At 39.3% G+C, this 26376-nt stretch overlaps 1 protein-coding gene across 2 annotated transcripts; it reads right to left on the minus strand.

The window, feature by feature from the left end:
• Positions 1 to 1967: 1967 nt before the first annotated feature.
• armh3 (armadillo like helical domain containing 3) lies at positions 1968 to 25589 on the minus strand. Of its 2 annotated transcripts, XM_026170117.2 has the most exons (26): positions 25449 to 25589; positions 24132 to 24241; positions 23980 to 24036; positions 23467 to 23613; positions 22462 to 22569; positions 22200 to 22292; positions 22035 to 22109; positions 21840 to 21926; positions 21008 to 21064; positions 20839 to 20882; positions 20221 to 20328; positions 18222 to 18297; positions 17135 to 17228; positions 15321 to 15422; positions 15075 to 15133; positions 14917 to 14982; positions 13533 to 13602; positions 13329 to 13389; positions 13149 to 13237; positions 11012 to 11094; positions 10575 to 10701; positions 10364 to 10439; positions 8411 to 8489; positions 4311 to 4427; positions 2935 to 3058; positions 2659 to 2855 (listed from the first exon to the last, which is right to left on the minus strand). In XM_026170117.2, the coding sequence occupies exons 2-25, from the start codon at positions 24231 to 24233 to the stop codon at positions 2966 to 2968; spliced, it is 2070 nt and encodes a 689-aa protein (XP_026025902.1). In that variant the 5' UTR covers positions 24234 to 24241; positions 25449 to 25589; the 3' UTR covers positions 2659 to 2855; positions 2935 to 2965. The 2 variants fall into 2 exon arrangements, with proteins under 2 accessions (XP_026025901.1, XP_026025902.1); XM_026170116.2 differs by having other exon boundaries at positions 1968 to 3058.
• Between the last annotated feature and the right edge of the window lie 787 nt (positions 25590 to 26376).

The following is a 26376-nucleotide window of genomic DNA, read 5'->3' on the forward strand; positions in this document are numbered from 1 at the left end:
TTTCTATTTTAACTTCCACTCATACAAATCAACTCAATAGTTTTCAATTTTAGGCCCAAATGTGATGCAATATTTATGCGTTTTGAGGCAACAGTCACTTTCCTTTCTATTCTAACCGGCCCTAAACACAAACAAACCTGAAAATGCTCAACATGAATAACAGGGGCGAGCAACATTTCCTGTTTCCACAGTGCCATCATTACTCAGATACAGCATGCTAATGCCACAGAGTTTACCTAAAACCTGATTGCAGGTTATGAGGACAATATCACTACAGCTTACTAGTTCTCTGATGTGCACCGCTGCACAAGTCACTGATGAAACACACTGCATTGTAATTAAGATCGAACAGAAGTGCAGAGTCACTGTAAGTAATTCCACTAGGGACTTTGTGGGCTGCATTAAGATGGTCCAGAGTAGCTATAATTTGCCTATGTGTTATGTATGCTGTGTACACTGAACTTTTGTGTGCACTGTGTGTGAATTCAGTAAACAAGTCACATCTGATTTAGGAGCAAAGACAACCAGCAAGCAGCTTTAATGCCATACAAGTCAAACCAAACAGCAGAGCCAGAGGCTGCGTATTAACTCGGCGTTAGCTTGGTATCAGATTGATTACATCTTTTGTTTTAAAGGAGTCCTGCAGAAAAAAGGCACACAGTCCGTGTGCCTAAATAAATTTGTGATTAATTAACACAGTTGATAGGAACCCCTTTCCCACAATGGCGTCATCTGAGCTACCAGAAGCAGTCAAACACAATAATAAGTAATACAAGCCCTCAAGATGTATTCACAGACTTCTTATGCTATGAGTTGGATGATGATGAAGGAAAAAGGAAAACAATCAGGAATCTCCTGACAGAAGGATCATGTCTGTTTCTTGCCTGGTGTGAAACTAACTTCCAGCAGCAGGGGAGAGAAGTTTTAAGAAAGCAAGTCAAGCACTACCTTTATTGATTCGTCTGGACTTCTGCAAGCCAGCTGCCAAATATCCCTTCAATAAAGTCAGACTTCTGCCCTCACTGTGCATCCAGATTATTTCCTGCACCTTCTCAGCGTCAGTTTATTCCCTTTATCACAATTTCTACCATCCTCCTCTCTGACCTCTGCTTGCATTTTTTTTTCTCCATCCAAAGATTTAGGTTACTTTGAGAAAAAAAAGACTTAGCTGGTGTTGTTTGTGCGAGCCTCAGGGTGCAGACATCATTAGGAAGTAGCTGGAGGACAAAGTTTATCAGAGATACTGGCTAATTAGTTTCACAACATGAAGGGGCAAGAAGGGTAAAAGGCGGAACAGCGAGACTGGAGCAGGAAAGTTTCCACTTTCTCACCAACTATGACCTGATAATACGTTTATTCAGCAGCAGACTATTGATTTTTTGTTTTTAATGAACTACTTCCACATCTCTGCTGTTGCAACAAAACACATTTTACATTCTCATTATATAATCAGGTGTGTGTCTCATTTTCACAGACTTGTTCCCACAGTTTAGAATAACAGGCCTGGTACATGTGAGACCCAGAATCACATTGCATCTCTCTGACTGATTATCATGTTGCAACTACAATCATACATCAGGATCGTTGCATTCAGTCTGATATATTTATTGCAGCTGCTGTTCTCATTTCATTTCATTTCATCCTCTAAGCTGGATTTACGGGGATTTTTATTATTATTTTTTATTTTGAAAAATGTGTGTATAAAGATGATGTCATACCTTCTACATAAATTCATACACTGCTAGTTTGTCCCAGCAGAGTGCAGTAAATATATCAAATACTCTGAAAGAACCATTAATTTTTCCTGGTTTCTTTTTTTTTAATCATTCACATTTCATATTTCTTGCAGGTGACATGAATTCTGTCCCCTACAATTCAATGTTTCTTTCATCAGTTAGCACTTCGGCAATGCGACCAACGTCACAGATCCTCAACGATGTGTGAAAACAGTCAAGAGGAATCACTGATATAGTAGGAAACCAATCTTTATTTAAAAAAGAAACATAAATATACCAACAGAGGTTAGAGGTGAAGGAAAGAAAGAAGACCTTTCAGGTAAAGAAATTGCATAATTCAGATCAACTTTCAAAAATATAAGTTCAACTGTTCTGAAAGAAGAAAAGTGAGTTCAAGAGCGCATACGCATGAGACTATTCTCACTAAAGACCTTGTGTGTGCCAGAGACACAACAGCCATGATGACATTACAGCTCATTTTGTTTCATTAATAAACAGTTTTTCTTCTAAATGATAACAGCTCACGTCAAACACATTCAGGTCATTTGTTAAAATAATGGAGACGTGAGTAACAGTAGTGAGTGTTAGTATTGGCTCTCATCAAAAACAAAAATAAAAAGCTTTCCGTCACTTCAAAGCATCCTCAGCTTGCTCTATCCCCTCAGCAAGTAAGTACATAAAAATACTCAAATTCAATCTTGAACATGTAGAGAATGAATTTAATACTCGCGCAACGAGCACTGATCGGAAAAGAAAAGGCTAATGCTCTAATTCAAGAGTACAGTAAGATTCACCAAACTCAAAACGGCTCAGCATCACCATCACTAATGTCGTGAAGGACAAACTGCTAAACAGATGATTCAGAAAATGTGATTAGACACCAGAGGACTGAAATACTTTGTTTTACTACCATAATCAAAACTTTTAAGTGTCAGTTAACAGTCCAGCCAATACTGCTGATTGCACGTGAGGGACCAGTGCAATATGGGCACTTCTTCAAATCAGCACGAACATGAACAAGCACAAGGAGCAAAGTCTGGAGAGTTTTCAGGCCTGTCCTTAAGGTGCATCCAGCCTTTAAGTGTCTCTGCAGGATCCCCCGATCCAGTTCACAGGACACTGAAGATGAGAAATGATTTATGGAAAGAACCATCCAGGATTGTTATCGTTTCTGTTGCATGTGTTAAACTATATTTACACATCCGTGTTGAAGGGAGTGTGGGTGTTTCTCAGGAGATGGTGGAGAACTCTTTGAGCAGGACGTCCTGACTCAGCGTGTTCAGGGAGACGTTCTTCCTCACATTCAGGCTGATGGAGCGCACCTGGGGACACGCACATTTATTACAAGGCTTTATGTTTGTGTAAAACATCTCACTCCACTCACAACAACCTCTCTTCATCAGCTATGCCTCTGTGATTTCCTGCTGAGGTTTCAACACGTTAACGACAGCGACAAATTAATTTATGGCACTGACAATAAATACATCATCCATTCATTTTCTTCCACTTATCCAATTCAGGGCTGCGTGAGGTTGGAGCCTATCCCAGCTACGATAGGGTGAGAGGCAGGCTACACCAGTCTAACACACTTATGTACTGTGCAATTTAGATTCACCAATTAACCTAACCCCACTAACTATCTTCAATAATTGGGAGGATTTTGGTACCACTCCATGGAAGGTGTGTTCTGACCACCTGCATTTGCCAGATATTTTCACACAGACCTCAACTGCTGCACAAAACAGGCATAAACTTTTCTTTCCACCCAAGTCTAACATGGAGGATTATCAGAACTGCAGTCCTCTGAAGGCTTCACAGTTTCCAATCCCAGAAGCGGTGCACTGGGCGAGGTGAAGCAGGAGCTGTAGTATGTTTGTTTTCCCTTTAGCATGCACAAGCTGTGCACCGTGAATCTGATCAGCAAGGTAGCACTAACAATGTTAAATTATACTGCAACATCCTGAGGAATCTGAGGGACGACATTCAGTGCACGCAGATCGCTTAGTCTCCTTTTGGTATTTCCCCAAAATGAAATTAGATCCAGTGTGTGTGTCGCAGAGGCTTGCAAGAGCACAGAATGAGGCATTCACAGAGCAATATAATAACTGTACTGGAAGTGGTCAAAAGGTACGCAAGAAGATACCTTGAAGAGGAGATTGGCCCTGTTTACATCAGGCAAGATGCTTAATTTTTTGATGGGAGTCCTGAAACTTTATAATTGCCTCTTGTCTAAAAAACAGAAATTAAAACCTCACTAATAGTGCGCTGAGCAATCACCCTCTACCTTCTAGCTGTTGTGTCAATGTGCACCTTTTCTGCTACTTCTGCCTCGTGTCTTGTACTTTCTCCATTAATTTTATAATGAAACAAGCTGGCAAGTAATGGTCTTCCTTAAAAAAAAACACAGTAAAATCTGAGAAAATGTTTCTAACACTCCTGAGAGACAGATTTTTGATCATTCTGAGTGAAACGCTGCTTGAGTCAAACATTAGACTGGATGCACTTGAGAAAGAGTTCAAATGGAGTGTATAAAACCCTGAACACTCAAAACAAACCACCCTCCCTCTCTCTTACCAGCTCCTTGAAGAAAGCAGCCTCTTTGGGCTGCTCAGAGTATCTCTCAAACTGGTCCAGGCCATCCTGCAGTTTGAGGGTCAGTGTGTCATAGTTGGACCGTACCACCTCCAACACCTTACAAAAAGATCAGACAAACACAAAATGAAATTAAGTCTCATGTGATTCTCTCAACTGGTTTTTGCATTGTACAGCGAACACTGGGAATGGTTACAGAGCAGTCAAAAATTAATTAGTGTTAAATACTTTATTCCCACACTTTTATTTATGAGGGATCAAGTAGTGTTTCAGAGTTGCAACGTAACATTTGGTTCCTCTCCGACTTTTTCCAGCGATAATGTGCCTCACTGTAATGAACCGTTTCACGTGTCATTTAGAAAAATGAGGTTTTATTGACGGATTTCACTTAATTTAAGTTTTATTTCTTCTGTCCCACTTTCTCAGTGCTGTCCGCGCCTTCAGTTGGGACTCTAACAGGCTTATTCAACTGCAGCTGCTTAATTACTTTGTTGTTGAGCGGACTGTTAAGACTCACGGATTAAAAGCATTTTCACAATGAAAGTTTCAGGCTACGAATAATGCAGAATCGTCACTAGTGTGTATAAACTGTGGTTACGTATGCAGAGGAAAGAGTTGCCTCAGCTAATGTCCAGCTGAGATAAGAAGACTGGCTAAAATCAGAGGTAATTATACAGAGATTCTCCACACCTTTCAGCTGTGAAATAGCCACTAAGCAGACCTTTTTCATTTTTTTTTTATTAATGCTCCAGAAAGACTCCACACGGCATGAAAAATTCACAGCAAAGAACATGAGCTGCACTTTGTCATGCTTCTCAGAAAGGCTCCACAAACATGAACACTCATACATTAAACACCCATATGTTAACTTACATTTAGGTCTTATTTCATTTATACATAACATAATTCTCTTTTAGCCATGGCAGCTTATTTACTATCCAGCTGAATCAACATTTTTAGACTTATTAAAGGCTGAGACCTGAAGAGTGTTCTCTAATAAATCTACGACTCTGCTTGTGAATAAAAAGTGCTGTTGTTTTTACTTCAACCTCTGGTGGTACACTGATGAAAAATTCATACCCATATCTCTCTCTCGCTCCCTCCCTCTCCATCTCCCTCCTCTCTGTATGAAAAAGCGGTGGTAGGTTTGAATAGTCAACCAAACTAATGCAAAAAGAAAAAGTAAAGAAGAAAAAAACCAAAAGATATAACAAACTGTTCAGAAGCAAAAATGTTGATATAAAGTAAAGGAAAAAGGGGGAATTAAAGGAAAGTGTATGAGGTTGTTAGAAGGGGTTGTTGCTTGTGCAACTGTTTCAGTGTCTAAGCAGATACGATTGTGTGCACGCAGTTGTCACTGTCTTTATCTTGATGCATGGACTAAAAAGCAGGTTTTTAATGTGTTTTAACTCTAGTATTGTAGTCCAGTTTCGTACTTTGTGTGAGGAACAGAGCGTACAGCAGCTTGTTTCAATGCTGCGTGTCTCTGGAGGCCATCCGTCTTCTGGTGTCACTGTAGAGAGTGAAGTCGCTCCAGAGGGCTGGAGAGCAGGGGGTTTGTGTGTGTTGGTGTGTGTGTATGTGTGTTTAGGACAGTATGCCAAAAGACTGAGGGATCAAAATTCAAAGTTTCTTTCAGTTCACTGAAAAACAAAGAGCAAGGGACAGAAGCAGACAAGAGAAAAGTAAAGAGCTGACTCTATAGATGTCATGTGTTCCTGCTTTCTTTATCTCTGTTCTGCTGCATATATGTGAGTCACCGGCTGCATACAGCTACTGAAATGCTGCCCTGGCTGTGGCTGATCTTGTAATTTACAACCAGAGTAATTATTCAGCCGGCATAAACACACTAACCGAAATATTAATCCCAATAGTGACCATGTTCTTTCCTCCAGATTTGAGTTACAAATTGTAATTACTTTGTGCAGAGAAAGCACAATGGGCATTAATCTTAAAACATAAAAACACATAAAATTATATTAATGGCCTTTTATAATGTTTTAAACAGTATCCTGCAGAGGTCTGCACAATGTCGTTATGACAAAGCTGAGTCAGAAGGTTTGGACAGGTCTTGGCATCTTCAGCCTCTCACTGTCAGCGCGTGTTCATGTGTTCACACTGCTCTGCAGTTCATTCATTTACAACGCAGAAACGTGTTTTGGACAGCTGAGACGTGATGTGTTGTGCTTAAGCCAAGCCAGCCACATGTGTACAAAAGCAGTTAAAGCCTAAAATTAGGAGAAGACAAGTAAAAGGGTTTTTTTCCAGCGTTACTCTAAAGAAAATCATTTTTAAACATTTCCAGCTTTCCTCTATCTGTATCAATTTAACCGTAGTGGACAGCTGGAAATTGTCAGCTCTTAAAAACAATCAACTGACTTTTCAGGTCGACAGTCCACTACAGAGCTAACAAATACAGACAGACAACCAAACACAATCACATCCACACCTATGGTCAGCTGAGAATCACTGATCTGAAATGCCTATTTTATGGACTTTAAGAAAGGCAACCGTAGGGCTGTGTGATATGACCAAAATCTCATATCCCGATATAAGAATTCTATCGTCCGATAACGATATAAATCACAAAAATGTAACATTTTCTGTAAATTCTGTGAATCTCGGCCAGCTCGACTTGCGGGAAGTGTTTCCAGCTGCGCGTCATGTAGCTGGAGTCGAGTGTTTTAACCGATGCATGAAACTACACATTTTTAGACATAAGTTGTAACGGCCGCCGTTTTCTTTGTGAGTATTTATTACACGGCGTGCTGCGGGGAAAAGCCTGTTCTAACGCTTGAGTCTAAGGTTTATTTTTTAGCACCTGGCGGCTCCTTTTTACTTCTAATCCGTAAATAATCTGCTCTTTCACGTGATTCAGTTTATTTTGAAAAGTCTCAACAGGATCTTGAGCTTTATTTTGAAAGGTTTATGTGGAACATAAACAAGAGGACACGCGATGGTGTTACCGTCGTTGTTGCTAACGACAAAGCATAAAAACAGGTGCTTGTCCGTCTGTAGTGTGGTTATATTAAATATAAAAGAAAGAGAGAACTTTAAGAAATTAATATAGCCACTACAGTGACCATCAAAACGATGAAAAAATATTACCGTAAACAGTTTATTTTGCGACACCACGAAACAAACGATAGCGTAAAATGAAACGATAGTTTTTATCTCGTTATATCGAACAGCCCTAGGCAACCGCAGCTTCAACCCAATCTTTGCTGTTCAACCCTTGCATCTAACGAAAAGGCTGTTAATACCAAAGGTGAAAAATAACATAAAACCAGCCGCAGCTCATTGACACCTGAGTTACCTTCTGGCTTTCCTCTTTGTTGTGAATAAATCTAGTAGATAAAAGCAGAGAGGTAATTGGAGAGAATAATGACCAAATCCATCAATTCTTATCAAGTACAAAAAAAACCAAAGTTTTTTTCCTGCTGTTTTCCATCGCGAAAGACTTCACACGAGTCTTAAATGGAACTTATAGAGCTCATATCAGTTCAGCCTCCTTCCAGTCCCGGCTCACGTATTTCCAAAAATTACTGTTTCAAAAGTCGCCCAGCGCTTCTGCTTAATGACTCGATCCACACTCTGTTTGTGTTTGCAAACTATGTGGAAAAATTGTCATTATTTCTACAAGAGCAGCTGCAGACACCAGAGAAATGGCAACATTTGCTGTATTTTATGTACAATAAAATCTCAAATGAGAATAACTCAAGCCTGCCTTTCAGTGTAATGTTTCCCTGAATCTGCCATGATGAGTCTGAAGCTCAGCGATGTGTGTGATAACAACTGCTTTTCTGTGCGTCTCATCACCATAACCAATGTTTGAGTCATTCATTTCTGCCACACTGCTGTAACTACGTCTTGATGAATAGGCTTTTTTCCCCCCAAAACAAAACTCAGTGAGCTTTTCCTCAAACACTTCAGCCTAGTTCATTGTTTACTGAGAAATTCAGAAGATTTTCTTCTGAAAGAACAAGAGTGACATGTCACTGGAGTTCAGCCCAAATGGCCCCGAGACGATATGGAAGTTCATTTTTATTCACATGCAACTTTTAGTCAGGCAAAGTGTTTACCTGCTCTTCTGACAGCTGAGATATGTGGTTCACTGCAGCGTATGACTCAATCTTGGGGTTGAAGTGGTTGATTATGGCCCTGGAAGAAAAACGCAAAAAACTTTTTAAATAAGAAATGGGAGATAAAGGGGATATCCATGCGCATGTATGTGTATGTTTGTTGAATGACTTAATAATTCAACTTCTGTCTCTAACTGTTTTATCCACCTAATACTTTGTTACAGTACATAACTGAGCTGCTCTATAGCAAGTTTCTTATCCTGCAGATTAACTCCAACTTCATCATCATGCACTGCAGCTGCTGATCTTAGCCCTTGTCTGAAGCCTTGGCGAGTTCTGTGTAGCGCCACATAAACCAGTTCTCCACCTGCTACAGCAGCTGTGAGCTTGAGTGCCAGGTGGAGATCCAGAGCTGAAGGACTAAAGAGGCAGGACTAGCACAGCAGGCAGCAATTATGAGCTACAATCAAACAAATATTCCACACTTGTTCCACTGTCTGGGACATGGGGAAAAATAAATTAGATGGTTTAATGTGGAAGAATCTTTCTAAACTAATAGTACAAAAAGTTGAAACAGAGTCGTGACCCAAAACAAAGAAACAGTGCCAGTCTAAATGTACTATGACACTGGCCACACTGCAACCCGTCCGATGTTGTCCCAGATTAAAAATGACCAATGCAAAAGAGGTTCAAAGATGGGAGAAAACAAAATGTTTTGGATGATTTAAGAGGTAACTCCTGCCACAGTCTATCTGAGTTATGTCAAGAAAAGCATGTTTGTGTGATGCATCCTCCAGATTTTATCAAGGGCAGCTCAGAATGGAAATACATAGCAGAGGAAGAACAGCTGTGCCTCTTGGCCCCAGTTCAATAGATATAATCGGCATATAGGCTACAAGGATCAAACCTGATATCCTTGACAAGTTGTCTGAAATCTGCTGAAAGCAAGGATGTCCAAATACATTTGGCTATGATATGTGGAACAACATCTTATTTAGGTTCAAATAATAATTGATAATTAAATTATATTAAAGGTTTAAATATCTGAAATTTGTATTTTTTGACAAAACGTGTCTGTTAACAGAAAAGTCACTGATACATGTCACTGTCTCCTTTATATTGTTTGGATACACCAGGGAATCAAATCTAAATTCAGAGGCAATCTTCTCCATCATTAGCATTTATTTCCGAGAAATAAACTGCTTTAAAGCTCAAGTATGAGTTGATGCACTAAGCACAGCTGAGAGATTGAATGGCTTATTTTGTACTGGCTTTGGCTGCGTCATATATCAAACAGATTATAGTGACAAACATGCAGAGGATTCTCGGCAGTGGTAATTCTGCTGTCATTTATGTATGGGAAGCCAGCCTATAGTGGAAAAAACAAACTGAGTAAAATGGGTTTGGTCCTTTCATTTAAGTTCATTATAAGACCATCTTCTGTGAATCTTTAGAATTCTGTCTTCGTGTATTTATTCATCCATTCTTTCAACATTTACTCCTGTTATACTCCCAGCCTTCACTTCAGCTCTTCTGATTGCCTTTTTACACAGGGATGCTGTTCTATCAGGAGCCCACTGCATTTGCTAAATCCTCTAGGACTATCCTGTTCATACGGCTGCCCTCTGGGGCCTTCGAGCCAGGGTGACCTCAGAGGATCATCTCCCCAGAGAAGATGGAGGAGGAAAGGGAGATTACAGGGAAAAGATTTGAGGAAGAGACCAAGTACAATATCTGTGTGAGGTTGGGGTGAAGGAGATAAAAGCTTAAAAATTTATAAAATAGAGGGGCCTAGTGGACTAAAAAAAGTCAGATGGTAGAGAACCCAAATTACGGCTCTGAAGACTTCGCTCACTTTCAGCTCCCTTCAATCCAGTATGACTCATTTCTCCTTCTTAGGATACAGAAATCAGAGTAAAGAGTGTGAGTGCGGGTGTGTGGCTGTGTGATTACCGAACATTGACAAGGGCATGTGTGACTTTACTGGCTGCCTCCTTCCACTGGCCTGTGTTAGTTGAAACTCTCAAAACTGGAAAGCAGAATGACAGAAATACACAAAAATCCTTTTTAGGATTAAGGCTGTATAAAGATGGCTGTGCGTATTAAATAGTTCAGGAATGCTTTAAAAGAAATAAATTAAAAACTCAAGCATGAGGTTACATACCCATGCAGTAGAGGTTGTCGAAGACCTGATGCATTCGTACAATTTCGTAGTACAGCTCGTCGTAGCTGTTGGAGGTGGGCAGGAATGTGTCGCCGTAAGTTATGAACATGTTGAACAGGTTTACTACCTGGATAAAGTGACACACACTAGGATTAGCTGAGCATTACATTTATAGAAAGTACCCAACAAGAGAAAAATAAACCAAAAAGAGGATTTATAAAGGAAAATTACATTTACACCACATCCGTTTGGTGCTTTTAATCTCCTTGGACAAACATAAAATTTGTTTAGATTCGTGGTTGAAGCGCCACTACTAGAATCTGTCTTCTTACTAACTCTCACACATACAGCATCTCTATTAAACCAATCCTCACTGTGGTTTGTGGTCTGGTCCTGTGCCTCCATGTGTTTTTTTTTTAACAGTGTATGATTCTCACCAGCAAGGCCAGATGAAAGATGTTGTGCTTGGCCAGCAGTGTGGTCTCATTTGACAGCAGGAACTTCAGCAGGTTGATGAGAGCTAATGCAGAGGGAGACATGCTTGCATTAATGAAATACAGAGGAGTGTTGCTAATCGTCTAGCAGCACAGGCATATGGCAGCAGACTGCTTTCCTTAGTGTGCAGCTTTATTAAGGTAGATAATGGAATCACAGGAGGGGGGGTCTTTCAACACCAAATCTAGCCTCTTCACGGGCTTTTATTGAGGCAAACAATCCCACGAGAAGAACCAAAATGTGCACGCACAAAAAAAGCTCCAACACGAGTTGGCACAGCAACATGCTAAAAGAAGACAAACAATCGAATTCATTTTTCTCTCCAGTGTCATTTCATGGTACGCTATTATCTCCACCAGGAAAAGAGAGTCGGGGTTATTCAGGGAATTAAGCTGATTATTGGTCTGATTAGAGGAATCTGTATTCTAATGAGACACAGCGCGATGAGGCCATTACAAGCTGAAATGTTATCCTATTGTTTGTTGACCAGGCTGAAAACAAGGCCACGAGGATGGATTGTGCTTTCTTTAGAGACTCATTATCTGGTTTCAGTGATGCAGTACATTTACAAAACAACACTTTAGAAGAAAATTGTGTTTGTTTTGCAAAAGCAGGAACTATTTGCTCAGCTCGTGAGGTGATATATATTTAGCAAATCAAACATTTTAAATTAGTCATATGTTGTCTCTCAGGTCATTTAAACCTAGGTTAAAAGTAACCTGTTGAGCATTTACTTATTTTCTGGTATATACATCAACAGTCATGTGAAAAAGAACTTTTCACAGGACTCTAAGTAAATACACCCAATGATTCAATAGCTTGTAAACCCACCTTAAGCTGCAATAACTTCAAATTTAACTTCAAATTCATTTTCAGTTTGACTTTATCCATCTCTCAAATCACTGTGGAGCAATTTTGGCCCACTCTTCTTTGCAAACTTGGTTTGGTTCAGTGAGGTTTGTGGGCATTTGTTTATGCACAGTTCTCTTAAGCTCCCACCACAGTATTTCAGTTGTGTTGAAGTCTGGACTTTGAATGAGTCACTGCAACTGCACTGCCTTGACTCTTCTTTTTTAAGCCATTCTGTTGTAGATTTGCTCCTTGCTTGAGATCATTGTCCCGTTTCATGAACCAAAATGTTTAACTGTTGGGCAGAAGTCCCTACATTTGACTCTAGAGTATGAATACTGTTTTATACAAAGGAGTTTATGGTTACTCAACAACCGCAAGGTGCCCAGGTCCTGTCCCTGCAAAACAAACCAATATCATCATCCCTCCACCACCATGCTGACAGTTGGTATGAGGTATTTGTGCTGACATGCTGTGGTGTTGCGAATTACGACCAAACATCCCCACTTTAATCTGTTCTCTCCAAAGAACATTGTTCCAGAAGTCTTAAAATCTTTGTTCAGATCCAACAGACGCCACGTCACCATTTCTCCTGGCAATCCCTCTGAATAATCCATATTTGCACAGTTTTTTCCAGCTGCACTGTCATGAACATTAACATGCTACATGCTGAGGCGTGTAGAGTCTCAGATGATCTTGGGTTAAATCTACTTGAACGTTCATTCGTGGAAAGACTGCGGTATTGTGTTAACACACCTGAATGCGCCATGCAAGCAAATACCTCAAACTTCTGCTGTTATAGAGGTGGTCATGCTTGCAAATGATCAACAATCAAGTGCATTTGATTAGCAGCACCTGGGTGCTACTTACCTTCTAAACTCTAAAAGCAGTAAGGGTGTACTTATCTACTATCTAAAACGTATCTACTTATTTCTGTGAAAAGGTCATAAATTGGAAATTGTTCTTCAGAGCTTTGAGGGACTGTGCTTTGAGCTAAATGGTATTATCAGCTCACTAATTCACAAAAACTGGGATGAAAATGGAAAAGCTGAGATTGACTCTAAAATACAAGGACACTGGGATTTAAATTATGAGATAACCTGTGATATATAAAAAAACAGCAGGCATTTCATTAAATTCACCTTATTTCACCCTGAGAAATAAATCCTATCTGAATGGGGCTTTTTTTCTGACAAACAGTACATAAGCGAGAAGATGAGGTATCATTACCTGACCAAAGCTCTCTCCAGGTGTAGTGTAATCTGATTCTACATTTCTTTTGGTAACAAAGGAGTTTGTGGATGATCTGCACACAGCGCCTGCACAGGAAATAAGACAAGAAACTCTGATTGAATCGATTTGATGATGGATGAGTCATAATGATATATGTGTAATTTAATGTGTTCTCACAGGTATAAATCCATGGGGAAATCCTTCATCATGTGAGTAACAATAAACTCCACCATCAGATCTGCACAAAAGATAACTGTTAAAATGCATGACCTTTGATTGCATAATAATGAGGTTTAAAACTCAGAAGTTAGGCCTTACAGCTAACAGATATCATTGCTGATTTGAATCCATAGTAAACAAGTGTTAAAACACTCTTCTTACCTAGAACAGCGCACACCAGCGGCCGTGACGGGATGTTCTTGTCCACTGCTTTTTTCCTGTGCCTCATAGGCTGAAAAATATAGAAATAGAAAAATATGTTAATATGCACAGATACTCTGTAATTTTAATAATTACAACTGTACAAGACAAGCCTACTTTGCAGTTTTGGAAACAGTTTTTACAGCTGTATGTTATTTATTGTTAAGTGACACAGAACAGATAATCAGCAGACACTAAATAACAGTCACAGTCAGAAACTGACAGCATCTGCACGGGTATGTAATCCTTCAAAGTACAACTTTTAAGAGAGTAACTTTATTTGCAACTCTATTCCTTCCATCTTAGTGTCGGAGTTCAGTCACTGCCTATCTCATGTTTTGCCAGATATCTCACTGGCCAGGTTGCTTTTGTGCTATATGTCAATTTCATTTAGCTGTTTTCACAAAGAGGATTTGTGGGAGGTACTCCAATTCTACTGTTTTGAACTGTCAGCAGTCCTCCTTCTGGTCTGGAGATCAGTGAGCAAGAGGGCCACACTAACCAGAATCTGTAGCAGTGGGCAATTTTTCCATGCACTGCTATTCTGAGCTCACAGAGGCTGCAGAGAAGAACAAGGTCTACAGCCGCCAGCTGAAGTCCAAAATGATGGAGTCTGAGTTTAACTACAGAACGAGATTCACTCAAGAGCTGATTATATGTTTCAGTTGACAAAACTAAAACAGTTGATACCTCCAACCAACTGCAGACACCATATACCACACCCAGTGTCCACACTTGAAATGCTCCATTCTTTCTATCTAACTATCTTTGATGCACAAGAGGAAGCAATCAGATGGAGTAATATCAGGCGAGGGAAGACAAGTAGGGAGTTAAAAATATCTTAGTAGGGGGAAACGAACCAGCGCACATTTTTAAAGCGTACAATTCACTGTGCCACTGTGTAACATTTAGATTCATCTGTGCTGCAAGATGTTATAATAGAACATGCAGTAAAAAGTCTGATCCTAGGGAATGAATTCAGTTTTCAACCCCCGGGAACAATCAAAAGAGTGATGATCACGGCCTGGGTCACCATCCTGACCTGATGTGTCCCCTTAGAGTGAAACATCTTCCACTGACAGTGCAGGTTTATTACATTAACACTGGGCTATTCACAGAGACCATACAAATGACAAATGTCCACACCTGTCTAACGCAGATCCCAGTGTTGACCGTGCACTGTCACACAAAATCCTGACTCAGGAATGTTACTTCTCACACCTGTTCATGGAAATGACCATGATGTACGCTAATCACGCATAACAGAAACAGGCTGGACTTTCGGATCGCACCTTGTAATTACCTCTATCCTCACTGAGTGTCACTCACACGGCCATGAACTCACCATTCGATGGAGACTGACTCTGAAGTTCATATTGTCATCATGAAGAAAGGCATCAGCATACTGGTCCTATCGTACAGGGAAGGATTAAAAACAAAGATGGTCAGGTTGATGGAGAATGTGGTCGGTGGCATTTGTTGCAGGACGGTAGGTTCTCATACCTCGGCTATGCAGGTGAGAATAATCAGGCACAGTCTGGCGCTGTTGAGTCGGTGCTCATCTTTGAAAACAATAACAGATAAAAGGACTAAACATAAACAACCCACAACATGATGACAGCTATAACAGTTTAATAATTTGGGGGGGCACTTTAGGACAAAGATGAAATTAAAATTACCAGAATGAATGATTATAAGAAGGTAGAGTAGCAGAGACCAAGAGAAAGAGGATTTAAATCTTTTTGTTACCTTTTGTATCCTGCATTACAATGGAAGCATACTTGAGGAAGGTGATGAGAAGGTTGCTGGTCTGCAGGTTGGGATCCAGAGGCAGTTCTGGGTTGCTCATCACTATAATGCAAATGTAGAAATGACAGTACAGATAAACATCATCACTAGGGTAAAAAAAAAAAAAAACACACACACACACTCAAACTAATTTCCTTGTTTTCAGATTTACTCTGAATCCAGAAAACAAAAGAGTTGCAAAAAAGAAATTTTGAAGTTAGTCCCAGTCTTTAAATTATGACTCTCCATGAAACCTGAGCCCATCTTAAAGCCACCATTAACAACAGCATGACACTGAAACAACAGCCGTCTTGATGCATGCTCAATCATCCAGGTAAGTTAATCCCAAAAGGTTGATTCTGTTCATCTGGACGTAGCTGTTTGACCTCACAGCCCAACTGTTCATTCAGTGGGTTGGTTTCAGTCATTGTGCAAATGTACTGTTTATATGGTTGGGGAATCCTGCAGTCAGCTGAGACTGAAGAAATCACTTGGATGAGTGACAAAACGTTTCTCCCACTGAAATTGCTACGTCCAGATGAACAGACTCAGCCTTTTGGGATAAAACAGCAGCTAACTTGTTTGGGTAAACGGAGTGTTCATTCACGCACAAAAAGTAATGTGTTTTTGCCATTACTGTAGCTACTGTATTTAACTGTGCAGTCTAGACAAGCATTTTCATCCATTTAAAAATCTCTGCTCTCTGAAACATACAGCTTGACTCATGGTTAAATGATGAGCTGGTCATGTCCCTCCACCCCACAAAACCCTCCTGTGTTTCCTTCTTCCTCAGCACACAGCAGGCATACCACCAAAAAAAACAAAAAGATTTCACACCATCTATCGTGTGAGGCTCGACTGTAGAAGGAAATGCATATTCCTGACATGTGATTACAAGGCACATGTATGTTCCACACAAAAGACCTCAGGGCTGACGCTCTCTCAACTTTTCATGATGCACACTCCATGTGAAACTCTCATTTGTATTTGAAGCTGGAGGTTAATATTTTATATAGAAAATGGCTCTTGGGTTTGAAGTTATCCAGAGATAGAAACATGTACCTTTTAACAGTTACAGCACATGTGTATGCCAAATGAGCTGCTTTTCAATGTGCCAGCATCAACATACACCATCCACAAAAGCTGAAGTGGGAGCTATGAACTCCTTTTCAAAGTGAGATTAGTAAGCAGCTGAAGTAGCATTAATAATTCACTTATTAAGGTGTAATAAATCGAGTGTGTATTAGGAACTCAATTCTATCAGGTAAAGAGCACAAACTGTATTTTTTATTTCTGCCTCTTTGCTTTTGAGTGTTTAAAAGCAAACGTGAACAAAAGCTGCCAGATTCAAAGGGAGTGTTTAAAAATGCATATTAAAAGTTACGATTAAATGGACGCAAAGAAGCAGAGACCATTAACGCTCCACAGCTTTAGAGACCTTTGCAGTGCTCTCGGCCTATTCAGGTGCTTTGAAGGGTCATTTTTTGTTATATCAAAGAAGACAAGGTTACAGTTTTTTAGGTTAAAAAACCGAATCCTGTAACTGAGTCTATTCAATCAATTTTCAACCTCCAGACAACGCCTTTAAAACGGTCTGTTGACTGACTACTGCGGTCAACAAATATTCTTTCTAGAAACTTTAAAATGTGCTCCCAAACAGTGATATAAAGCCAGTGAGAGTTGCCCTCCGAAACCAATGATTAATGCCCCTGACATCATGTAAGCTTTTCTGGGTCTACACGTGTCTGAATCAAAATATTAAGTGTACGGCTTACTGTCAAGGGAGGGCGGCGTTGTGCCAAGTGGCGTCGTAGGGGTGGTTGGAGTAGTGGTGGTAGGTGTGGCGGCAATGTCGATCTCGGGATGGCTCTGTGGAAAGACATGACACACATAAAAACACCTCATTAACAGTGATTAACCTTGCCTAGAGTCTCATAATGTAAAGAAAAGCTGAGTCAGTGAGAAAACAAGAAGAGTAGTAGAGACAGATTACGTTTAGGAGAGTGAAACATCTACAGAACGATGCACTAATCATTCACCTAATCTCTTCATTTACCCTGAAATATGCAAATAAGCACAACACTGCAAAAAAGCAACACATTTGTGAGCTGGTCCTGAGGCTGCCATCTTATCCTTATTTAGGTCGTTAGCTCAAACGCTTTACTCTTATCAAGTCATTTATACTAAAAGAGCAAAACACATTAAATTGCAAGCAACTCCAATCTTTTCACTTCCGAAGCCTTTATATATGACAAATGCATGTAATTAACTCCCATAGTTAGTATTTTCTCTCTATAGTCTTTTTTTTTCTCTCTTCTGTTTCACTCACAACACATGGCTGTCCTTCCCCGGGCCTGGTTCTTTCAAAGGTCTCCTCATGATAAAACAGTTTTTCCTGTGCCCACTTATACATAAAAAGTGATGCCTGTTTCCGCTTCTACTCTTAACCACTGGTCTGCGCATCGGTCGTTATTGGCAAATCATCTCACAGATACCATGTGTAGCAGAAGATTTAAGATTAAAAAGATTTCAACCTCGAGAGGAGGTAAATGATAAGGTTTGCTAAAGATTAAATCATAAAACTCAAAGTTTTCTGAATTCTCATTGCAGTCTGAGAACCTCAGGAACTTTTGGACCTGAGGACCTTTGCTTAGCGTGAGGACCACCTGTAATATCTCTTTAAATTAAATCATAAATGAAGACAAGGTAGTTTCTTACCAACTTTCTGTGAGTTACAGTGCAGGCCAAAAGGCATCAACACACAAAATTACAGAAAAACTAAGGGGTGGAATAACTTTTACTTGACCTCTAACATCCAAAAGCTGTGAGCATAGAAGAACACAAAAAAGTGTTGTATGTTACCTGTGCCAAGACAGTGATGAAGTTGCGGTTGAGATGCACAGCCTCATAGAGTGCCAGCAGAATCGCCTCATTTGTCCTTGAAATGAAAGTTAAGTTAGAGAGAACACTTTTTTTATTGGATAAATATCCAAATTTTACAAAATAGTGGACTGAGCGTTCCAGCCTTTGATCCAGTCAAGCTCAAGGAACAACTGGAAAAGCACTCTGCTGCTCAAAGTTTCTTAACAACGGCTTCACGCATCAGCAGGTCACTTTTTTAATTTTCTGTGTCATTAACTACTGCACAATGTTTGAACAGAATAATAAATCATTTCCCAAATTCCCTCGTAATGCATTGTCCATTTTTATGTTGATAGAAATTGGGACATTAGTCATGTAAAACAACAGTGAGTATACTGATTATGAACACAAGTATTTGACTGCAGTTTTAAACATATTAAGTTAGTTGGCCTGAGCCAAACTGTCTGTACTAAACAATGCAACAGTTTTTATCTTCTACTTTCTTCAAAAACATCATACCATATAAAAGTTATATTGTCTACTGCTATATATTTTTCCCCGTCAGTCTAGACTAAATAACTCACAGTGAAAAAGTGATTATATACCAAGCCAAGAAGTCCAATAAACTTCCTACAACATCTGCTGTAAAGCTGTAGTGAGGAATAGACCAGAAGAAGCGTACAAATGATTTATAAACCCACAAGCACAGCAGCCCAAAACCTGTGAGATGCAAGAAATCTGAAACAAAACTTTTCCTTCAGTTCAGCATTAACTCAAAACTCAAACTAAATAGTAAAGTAAAAAAGGTGTAAGAAAAACCCCGACCCCTAACCCTAACGGAGAGATCAGAGAACCTCCTGAAGGAGGACAAAGCATCAGGCCTTGGTGGTAAACTAGCAAGACTGAAGTGACTGAGAGAATTATACAGCAGCTGACTATATATATCAGACTGATCTCAACACTCAGTTTCACAATGTTTTTCTACTTTTAGATCGGTATGATGTCACAGAGAGCGTGTATACCTACTATGGACATCTTAAGCACACATCTATGTCTGCGAGCCCAGAAGCCCCACCCACCTGTTGTAAAAATGTTCTGTTTGCAAGGGGCATCCAATGAGAACGAAGATGGCTTGGAATGGAACTTATTTCAGAGACAGCATTAACTGAAATGCTAAACTAAAGTCCAGTATAATACAAAGACTTTAAGTCTTGCAAGGTTCTAATATGGAACTGAAAATGAGCAACAAAGCAAGAGCAAACATCTGTATGCAATGATGGGCGTAGCTGCGGGAAGTTTATTGTTTTTTTTGTTGATGAGTGAGTATAGGGGTGGGATTTAATAAGTTTTCTTCGTCCCACTCCTTTTTCAGGCAATTTTTGTTTTTTGTTTTGTGCATTTTATGTTCAATATAGGTATTTGTTGTGCCTGAAAATGAACAAATAAATGAATGAATGAATGAATGAATGAATGAATGAAACAAATCGTCTAATCTGATGACACAAGCACTATTTCAGAGGAGCACTCGGTCTACTCATCACCTGAAAAATGGATGCAAATGGAGCAAAAGCAAAATTATAGTACCTTTGTCTAAGTGGTTTAGACAAAGGCCACAATCAAATACTCCTGTGTTATTATGGCTTACTGGATGTGGACTGATGGGCAAAAATAGTGATTTAATTCCATGCAAGTCCATGCATCTAAATGATGAAATAACATGGCGAGATATCTAAAATTCTACCAGATAAATCTTGTTTTTATTAATGAAACTGAGGTTCTGACAAATGGACTTAAAGATATTAAAAACTATATGTAACACATTGTAAATATAACAGTAAATACTGGGTTAAACTTATTAATATCTGAGTGTCTTCCTTCTGTTTATAGCATTTCAGCCAACCTGTTCATTCGTACTCTAATTCTGTCCTGTTACTTTTAACTTGAGTATAAAGAACAATGAATCTGTCTGATGTAGGAAGTGAAACAGCTTTGCACTTACTGTACGGAGAGCTTCTCATCAGCATCTGCTATAAACATGCTGCCCACCATACTAGTGAGGGTAGAGAAGAAGCCACCCTGGTTCTCCTCCTCTTTGTCTTTGTACTGCCTAAAAAGAGAAAAAGACCAGATGGACAGAAAGTAGAAAGAACAAAAAAAGAGGAGTGAATGACAAATTAATGAAAGGCAGGTAAGCCACAAAAGAGAGCAATAAAAACAGCCATGCCTAACCTAACACACATTTACCTAACACCTCCTTTTGCTCTCTGCAGTTTATTATCTACGGGCAATCAGTTTATACACAAAAACAATGAAGTGCATTGAGCCACCATCCATCATTTTGATGTGTCTGTCCATGCACGCAGACAAACAAGACCTCCTTCACACACAGCATTTTAATATCTGAACCTTTCCTCATCCAAAAAACATTACAGACTCCCAAAGAAAGCTGTCAGATATAAATAACTAAAGCTATGAAGGCCTGTTTTCTTTTAAGGAGAATAGAAATAGAACATTTGCAGGATACATCAAACTAAACTGATGGTACCAACACTCTCAGCACACTATGTACTGCATCATTAAAAACACCTTTTTGACAGATGGAAGTTTTAAATCGCACCTGTTATATTCTGTCAGAGCTTGGTGGACAACCATACCCATTCCCTGGAAAAGAAAAACATTCAAGGTGTCAGTGAAAGCTTTGATTATCTGTCTGATGTAAAGACCACCTACATCAGGCTGGCTATTTATTATTCTGCAATTACAACAGCTAGTGACAGCATACTTACATCTAGTGTTGGTTCATCATCCACAATGGAGAGCTTTACAATGTATGGATTCACAGACTATAACAGAAAAGGAAAAGTAAATACTTTATTATTAAAGACCATGAAAGACCATTCTTTATTTATTATAACTTACTAACTCAAGAGCCTCCTACCCAGTATATACACTAACAACCTGCAACATTTAACTGGTCAGGCTAAGCAATGCAATGTTCAGAAATGCAAATAAAAATACATCATCCTTTTTGAAGGTTATTTTTCTTTCTAGAGGGTGAAAATATGGCGTCAAGAAGGGCTTTGGTACAAAAAATAATGTTTTTAAACTCTATACCAAGTGCAGAAAATGGATGCTGGAATATTATTCTTTTTGTCCCCGATGCACCCAAGATGGCATCCCAGTAAGACTACAAATAGAAACAGTCAGCCGGTAAAGTCACCCTGATGATGCATGAAGACACTGTTTTACCCCTCATCCACATTGGCTTAACTAATTAGAGTGTGGCACCATTAATATTCTGGAAACATGATTTAAAACGCCCGAGTTATTTTCTTCCTCTTAGTTATTTTTACCTATTATTCTCTACTGTTGCGGTGTTTAGAGACTAATAATTGCCTTTAACATATCTTCTCATTTTTAGACTTTACAGCAGAAGATACATATCAGTTTCCAGAAGGAGATTCGTCGGAGAACAAGAGGTTGATCTTTGCTTTTGGATACACAACCCGGTTCAGTCTCACATGGGTCTTATACTGGAGTTCATGACTATTGTAGAAAAAGCTTTATATGAAGAAACGCTAGCACAGTCAAAAGTCAGCATATGCACATCAAACAGACCTCATATTTTCTATAGTTCACCAGGAGAGCCAGAAGCACCACAGCATCATAACCATGCTGCCCTCTGCTGGATGCATCTGACAGAATCTGAGCAGGAAACAAACAGAGAGCAAAGATGAATAGACCAGAGCTGAGAGACAATTTCAAAATATAACTGAAAATCACAGAATTATATTTTCTATTCAAATGATTTACCTGAAGAATGGCTTCAAAGATGCTATTGATCATCACATATTCTAGTATAGTGTTCTGGCTAATATTGTCTGTTACCTGTAACACAATATTTCAACAGCTGTAACATTTTGTGTAACAGCAGAACAAGCATATCAAATGATAATTATCATACATGCTCCATCTCACCGTCACCAAACACAGCAACAGTTTGAGGCAAAGGCTCTTGAGACTCTCTGAGCTGTCTCCACAGAGAAGGCTGTCCAGTCTCTCCATCAGGTCCTGCAGGAGACACAAACAAAAGGAAGTGTATGAATGAGTTAAAAAAAAGCAACAACTCAACCCATCTTTCCCTTTACATCTTTATTTACTAATCGACTTCACTCAATTTCATTTCTATTTCTATTTCTATTTTCTATTTCTTTCTATTTTGGTTTAGAGTCTAACATACCTTCATCCTTTGCTCAGCCTTATCAAACCCCATGAGCATGTTGATAATATCAAACCCGGACGCCGACTTGTTCTTCTGGTGGACCCCTCGGAAAAGTGCACAGAGAGTCTGGAAGTAAAGGAGGACACATGGGCTGCTTAACACATGTTTCATGAATCGGCACGTCTGTAAAGCACCCCACATCATTTTGCATTGGTAATTTCTAAATGTTATGCAGATTTTCGAAGATTTACAGCAAGGGGAGATGCCTCAAAGGTGTGGAACATCAGGTAAATATGTACTATATATTTGAGTTTTGATAGACAGAAGTCATACTACACGGTAATGACTCTGCTGTGTTGTGACAGATCTATGGGCTTTTTGAGTGTGCTGTTTGGATTTTGGATTTTTTTTCCATGCTTGATGGTGTTTATGGTGAACTCTGCTATTGCTCCCTTTTCTGTTTAACCCAGCTTTTCAACCAATCAGCATTCAACTGCTACATAATGTCAGTGCCACCAGGCTACACTGTGTTGTTTTTTGAAGGGCACTGCAGGTGGGTACTTCTGCATTGGTTGCATACTTAAACTTCACTCTGAATAGAAAAAGACCTAAAAAGCAATACTGATGCAGGTCCATAAATCCTGCATGAGACAACAACAGTCATGGGATGATATTGTCGCTGTTACTGCATCAAGGAGAAAAATAGTTTTAGTATGTTTCATTATTTAACAGGGTTAAGCTTTAATACTGTAGTTATTATAAACTGCAATCATAACACCTCTATGCATATCAACACACTCATTATAGAATGCCATTAACCTAAATATTTTTTATTTTTTAAAAACCACAACACACATTTCCACATTTTTGTGAAATGATATTATAAAATAAAAATATGGAGTCAAGCTAACATAATTTATCAGTCAAAAGAAGCTAACAGCCTGATCAACATACTTAGATTGCTCCTAATGTGATGATTATATACACAATGTGCACGCAGTTGAAAATCCAGGTGACAGTTACCTGCAGGGCATTGACCACTTTGATCTGGTGCTCCTCTCCCAGAGCCTGAACGCAGTGGTGAAACAGAGAGTTGATGTTGTCTTGAATGCGCTGGACGTCCTCCCCATCCACACTCTCCAACTTTGACTCCAGGTACTCTAGGTTCACCTGCGGGTAAAAAAGATAAAAGTGTTGAGTGAAAGGCAAGGAGAATTAAACGTTAAGGGTGCATAAGTCATATAAAAGATTCACTTCAAAATCTCAGACTACTCTCCTGTTAAAAAAGCAATAGCCTAACCATTCATAGTAGAGAAGTATCACAATAAATGCAAATTATACTGCCTGGCAATCTTCAAAAGTCCTTATCTCTGCAGTATTTGGTTGCAGTGTATTTGATTTGAGCATCAGTACTTCCTCTTTTCTAAAGTATGCATTCTTTAAACTATGTGCATCACATCACTGCTGCAGCTTCACATAACCACAGAGTGCACTGTGAGAGATTTCCTGTTATGCAGCACACTTCTTTCTCCTTACCTTCATAAGAAACAGCTCATCCCAGAAACGAGGGTTATTTTTTGCTGGGTCTTCTTTCTAAATCAAGCAGAAATGACATTGTTAGCACTTGAACATAATGCATTTCTCAAAACTCTCAACATCGACATTGTTTGACTTTCTATGATACTCACTGCAAAAATCTCATCATACATGAGGACCACCTTCTCTTTCAAGGGCTTTTTAGAGGATGACGTCCTCCTCAGCAGCCCTGCCTTCTTCTCCACCTGAGACATGATTAAGTCTGAGAAGATAACCACAGTTAAAAGACATATATATTTAATGCGTATTTGTCTTCTTTTTTCAGCTGCTCCCTTTAGAGCAGATTATCTGCTTCCATCTCTCTGTATTCCTAGCTTTTTCCTTCGTCAAACCAACTCTTTGCATGTCCTCCTTCACTACATCCACGAATTGTCCCTGTGTTCTTCCTTTTTCCCCACCTGGTAGGTCCATAATCAGCATCCTTTGTACAATGTATCCAGCCAGCACTCTCCCTTTACCAGTCATAGTTCCAACATTTAAATTCCTCATCTCCACACTCCTGTCATTCCTTCTTTCTCGCTGTACTGAATATGCCTTCCCCCCTCTCCAGCACACAGTTTTTACCTGTACCCTGCTGGTCAACAGCACCAGAGGTAGTTCTTGTTAACCCAGACTCCCCGACCAATCCAATATGGAAATCTCATCCTTCAAAATCTGTATGTTTGATTTGGTAAAGGATTTTATGCCAGATGTCCTCTGTGACCAAACTTAGGACTGGCCCTAGGAGTGCACTGGCTTGTGGAGCCACAATCGTCAATTGATTATTATAAAAACAAGGCTATTAATATTCTGTATTGTTTGAATAAAAGAAAAGATAAGAAACAGATAATAGTCTGACCTGTTTTTCAAGATTTCGTGCCTTTGTCCCACACCCTTTTTATAATGAACAGGTTATGAATGTAAGTATACAGTTTTTATTTAAGAAGTTATTTTCCCATAATCAGACCGAGTAATACGTTTAAAATGAACGTGCATTATCAGTTTGCATTGCCAACATCTTATGGGCTTGCATCAATTGATTATCTGAGTATCATATATCATATTGACATTTGCTCACACTGATCAGTATTAAGCCAACTGGACGTTGAAGTACTAGCTTGTCAGCTAACATTAGCTTGCTAACCACTGCCACCTAACTTGGTGGGATCAAGCAGTAAACAACAAACGGCAACACATCATGTAGCATGCACTGTTGTCCAGCAGACATCCGAAAAGCACTTTAGCGGTTAGGTCATTAAATGTTAATCTAATAAAATGCCCAGATTCCTCCCAGCTGAAGCTAACGCTACGTAGCTTAATATTTGTCACACAAAGATATTAACAACGATTTGGCTGTCAGCTGATATCTGAAAGGGATTATTAGCAACGTTACTGTGTTGTTTAGATTGGTGGCTGTCGTCTGTTCTTACCTCTATTAAAGTTTTAAAACCTATGCTGCTATTGCAGTTCATGAATTCTTGTAACAACAGTATCTGCTAGCATACAGTCAGTATCTGCTAGCATACGGCTGTCGACACTCTTGCTTATCTGCAGGGTCCTAGCGCTACACTTATTGCAACATGTTTACGCCATAGGGCAGCTTTTCCGGGCAAAGGAGACACAGTGAACATTTTGACAATTTAACAGTGCTGACACTGTCAAACACTGATACTACAGAACGTGTCTGTATGAATGAATGAGGAAAATATAGACACCAGACATATGGATGCTGATATTCACGCAAATGCATGAGCTCATATATTTGTCCTTTTCTATTTTTACTTTTGAAACTTTTACCCCTGAGTGACAAAGAGAATGATTAAAATTAAATATTTACTATCTGTGTACAAACTGTCCTACCCGTTAACTCATTATAATTTAATATAAGACTGGGACTCTGGAGAATAACTCATTGTAAAATGGGAATAACTGAGAGGGTCACATCTCTGCAAGATTATCAACCCACCGGATCCGATTCAAAAATATGCAGCAGAAAGGACAGATGTTTAGCAATTACGAAAAAAAACTGGAGCATGTTGTGGTTCACAGAAAAGGTTTTGTTGCACATATAAGTGAAGCACAATCAAGTCAAATAGCAGTACAGACCTATTTCACTGGAGATTCATTCAGATAATACCGTCTTTATTTGTGAGGACATTGCTGGCCACGTTCGGATGGTGGCTCCCAGTTACAGGCCTACTTAGATATGACTGGTTTATTCCTGTCGACATGGTAGACAGCTAAAAGTCAATTTTTTGCTTGTGTTTTGTTTTGTTTCATTTTTGAAGTGGTGACAATGTTAATTAAACAAAGAGTCTAAACGTTATTTTTATATTTTCTGTAGTTATAGCCAGTGCA

This window comes from Astatotilapia calliptera, chromosome 6 (assembly GCF_964374335.1).
Source record: "Astatotilapia calliptera chromosome 6, fAstCal68.1, whole genome shotgun sequence".
Lineage (NCBI taxonomy): Eukaryota > Metazoa > Chordata > Actinopteri > Cichliformes > Cichlidae > Astatotilapia > Astatotilapia calliptera.

Excerpts from the sequence above, each read along its gene's own strand:
- armh3 (XM_026170116.2), bottom strand. The coding sequence starts at position 24,233 with ATGTCTCAGGTGGAGAAGAAGGCAGGGCTGCTGAGGAGGACGTCATCC. Across the intron at positions 20,883-21,007 it reads ATGATGAACCAACACTAGAT|GGAATGGGTATGGTTGTCCA; the intron begins GTAAGTATGCTG and ends TTTCTTTTCCAG. Across the intron at positions 3,059-4,310 it reads CTGCTTTCTTCAAGGAGCTG|GTGCGCTCCATCAGCCTGAA; the intron begins GTAAGAGAGAGG and ends GCGTGTCCCCAG.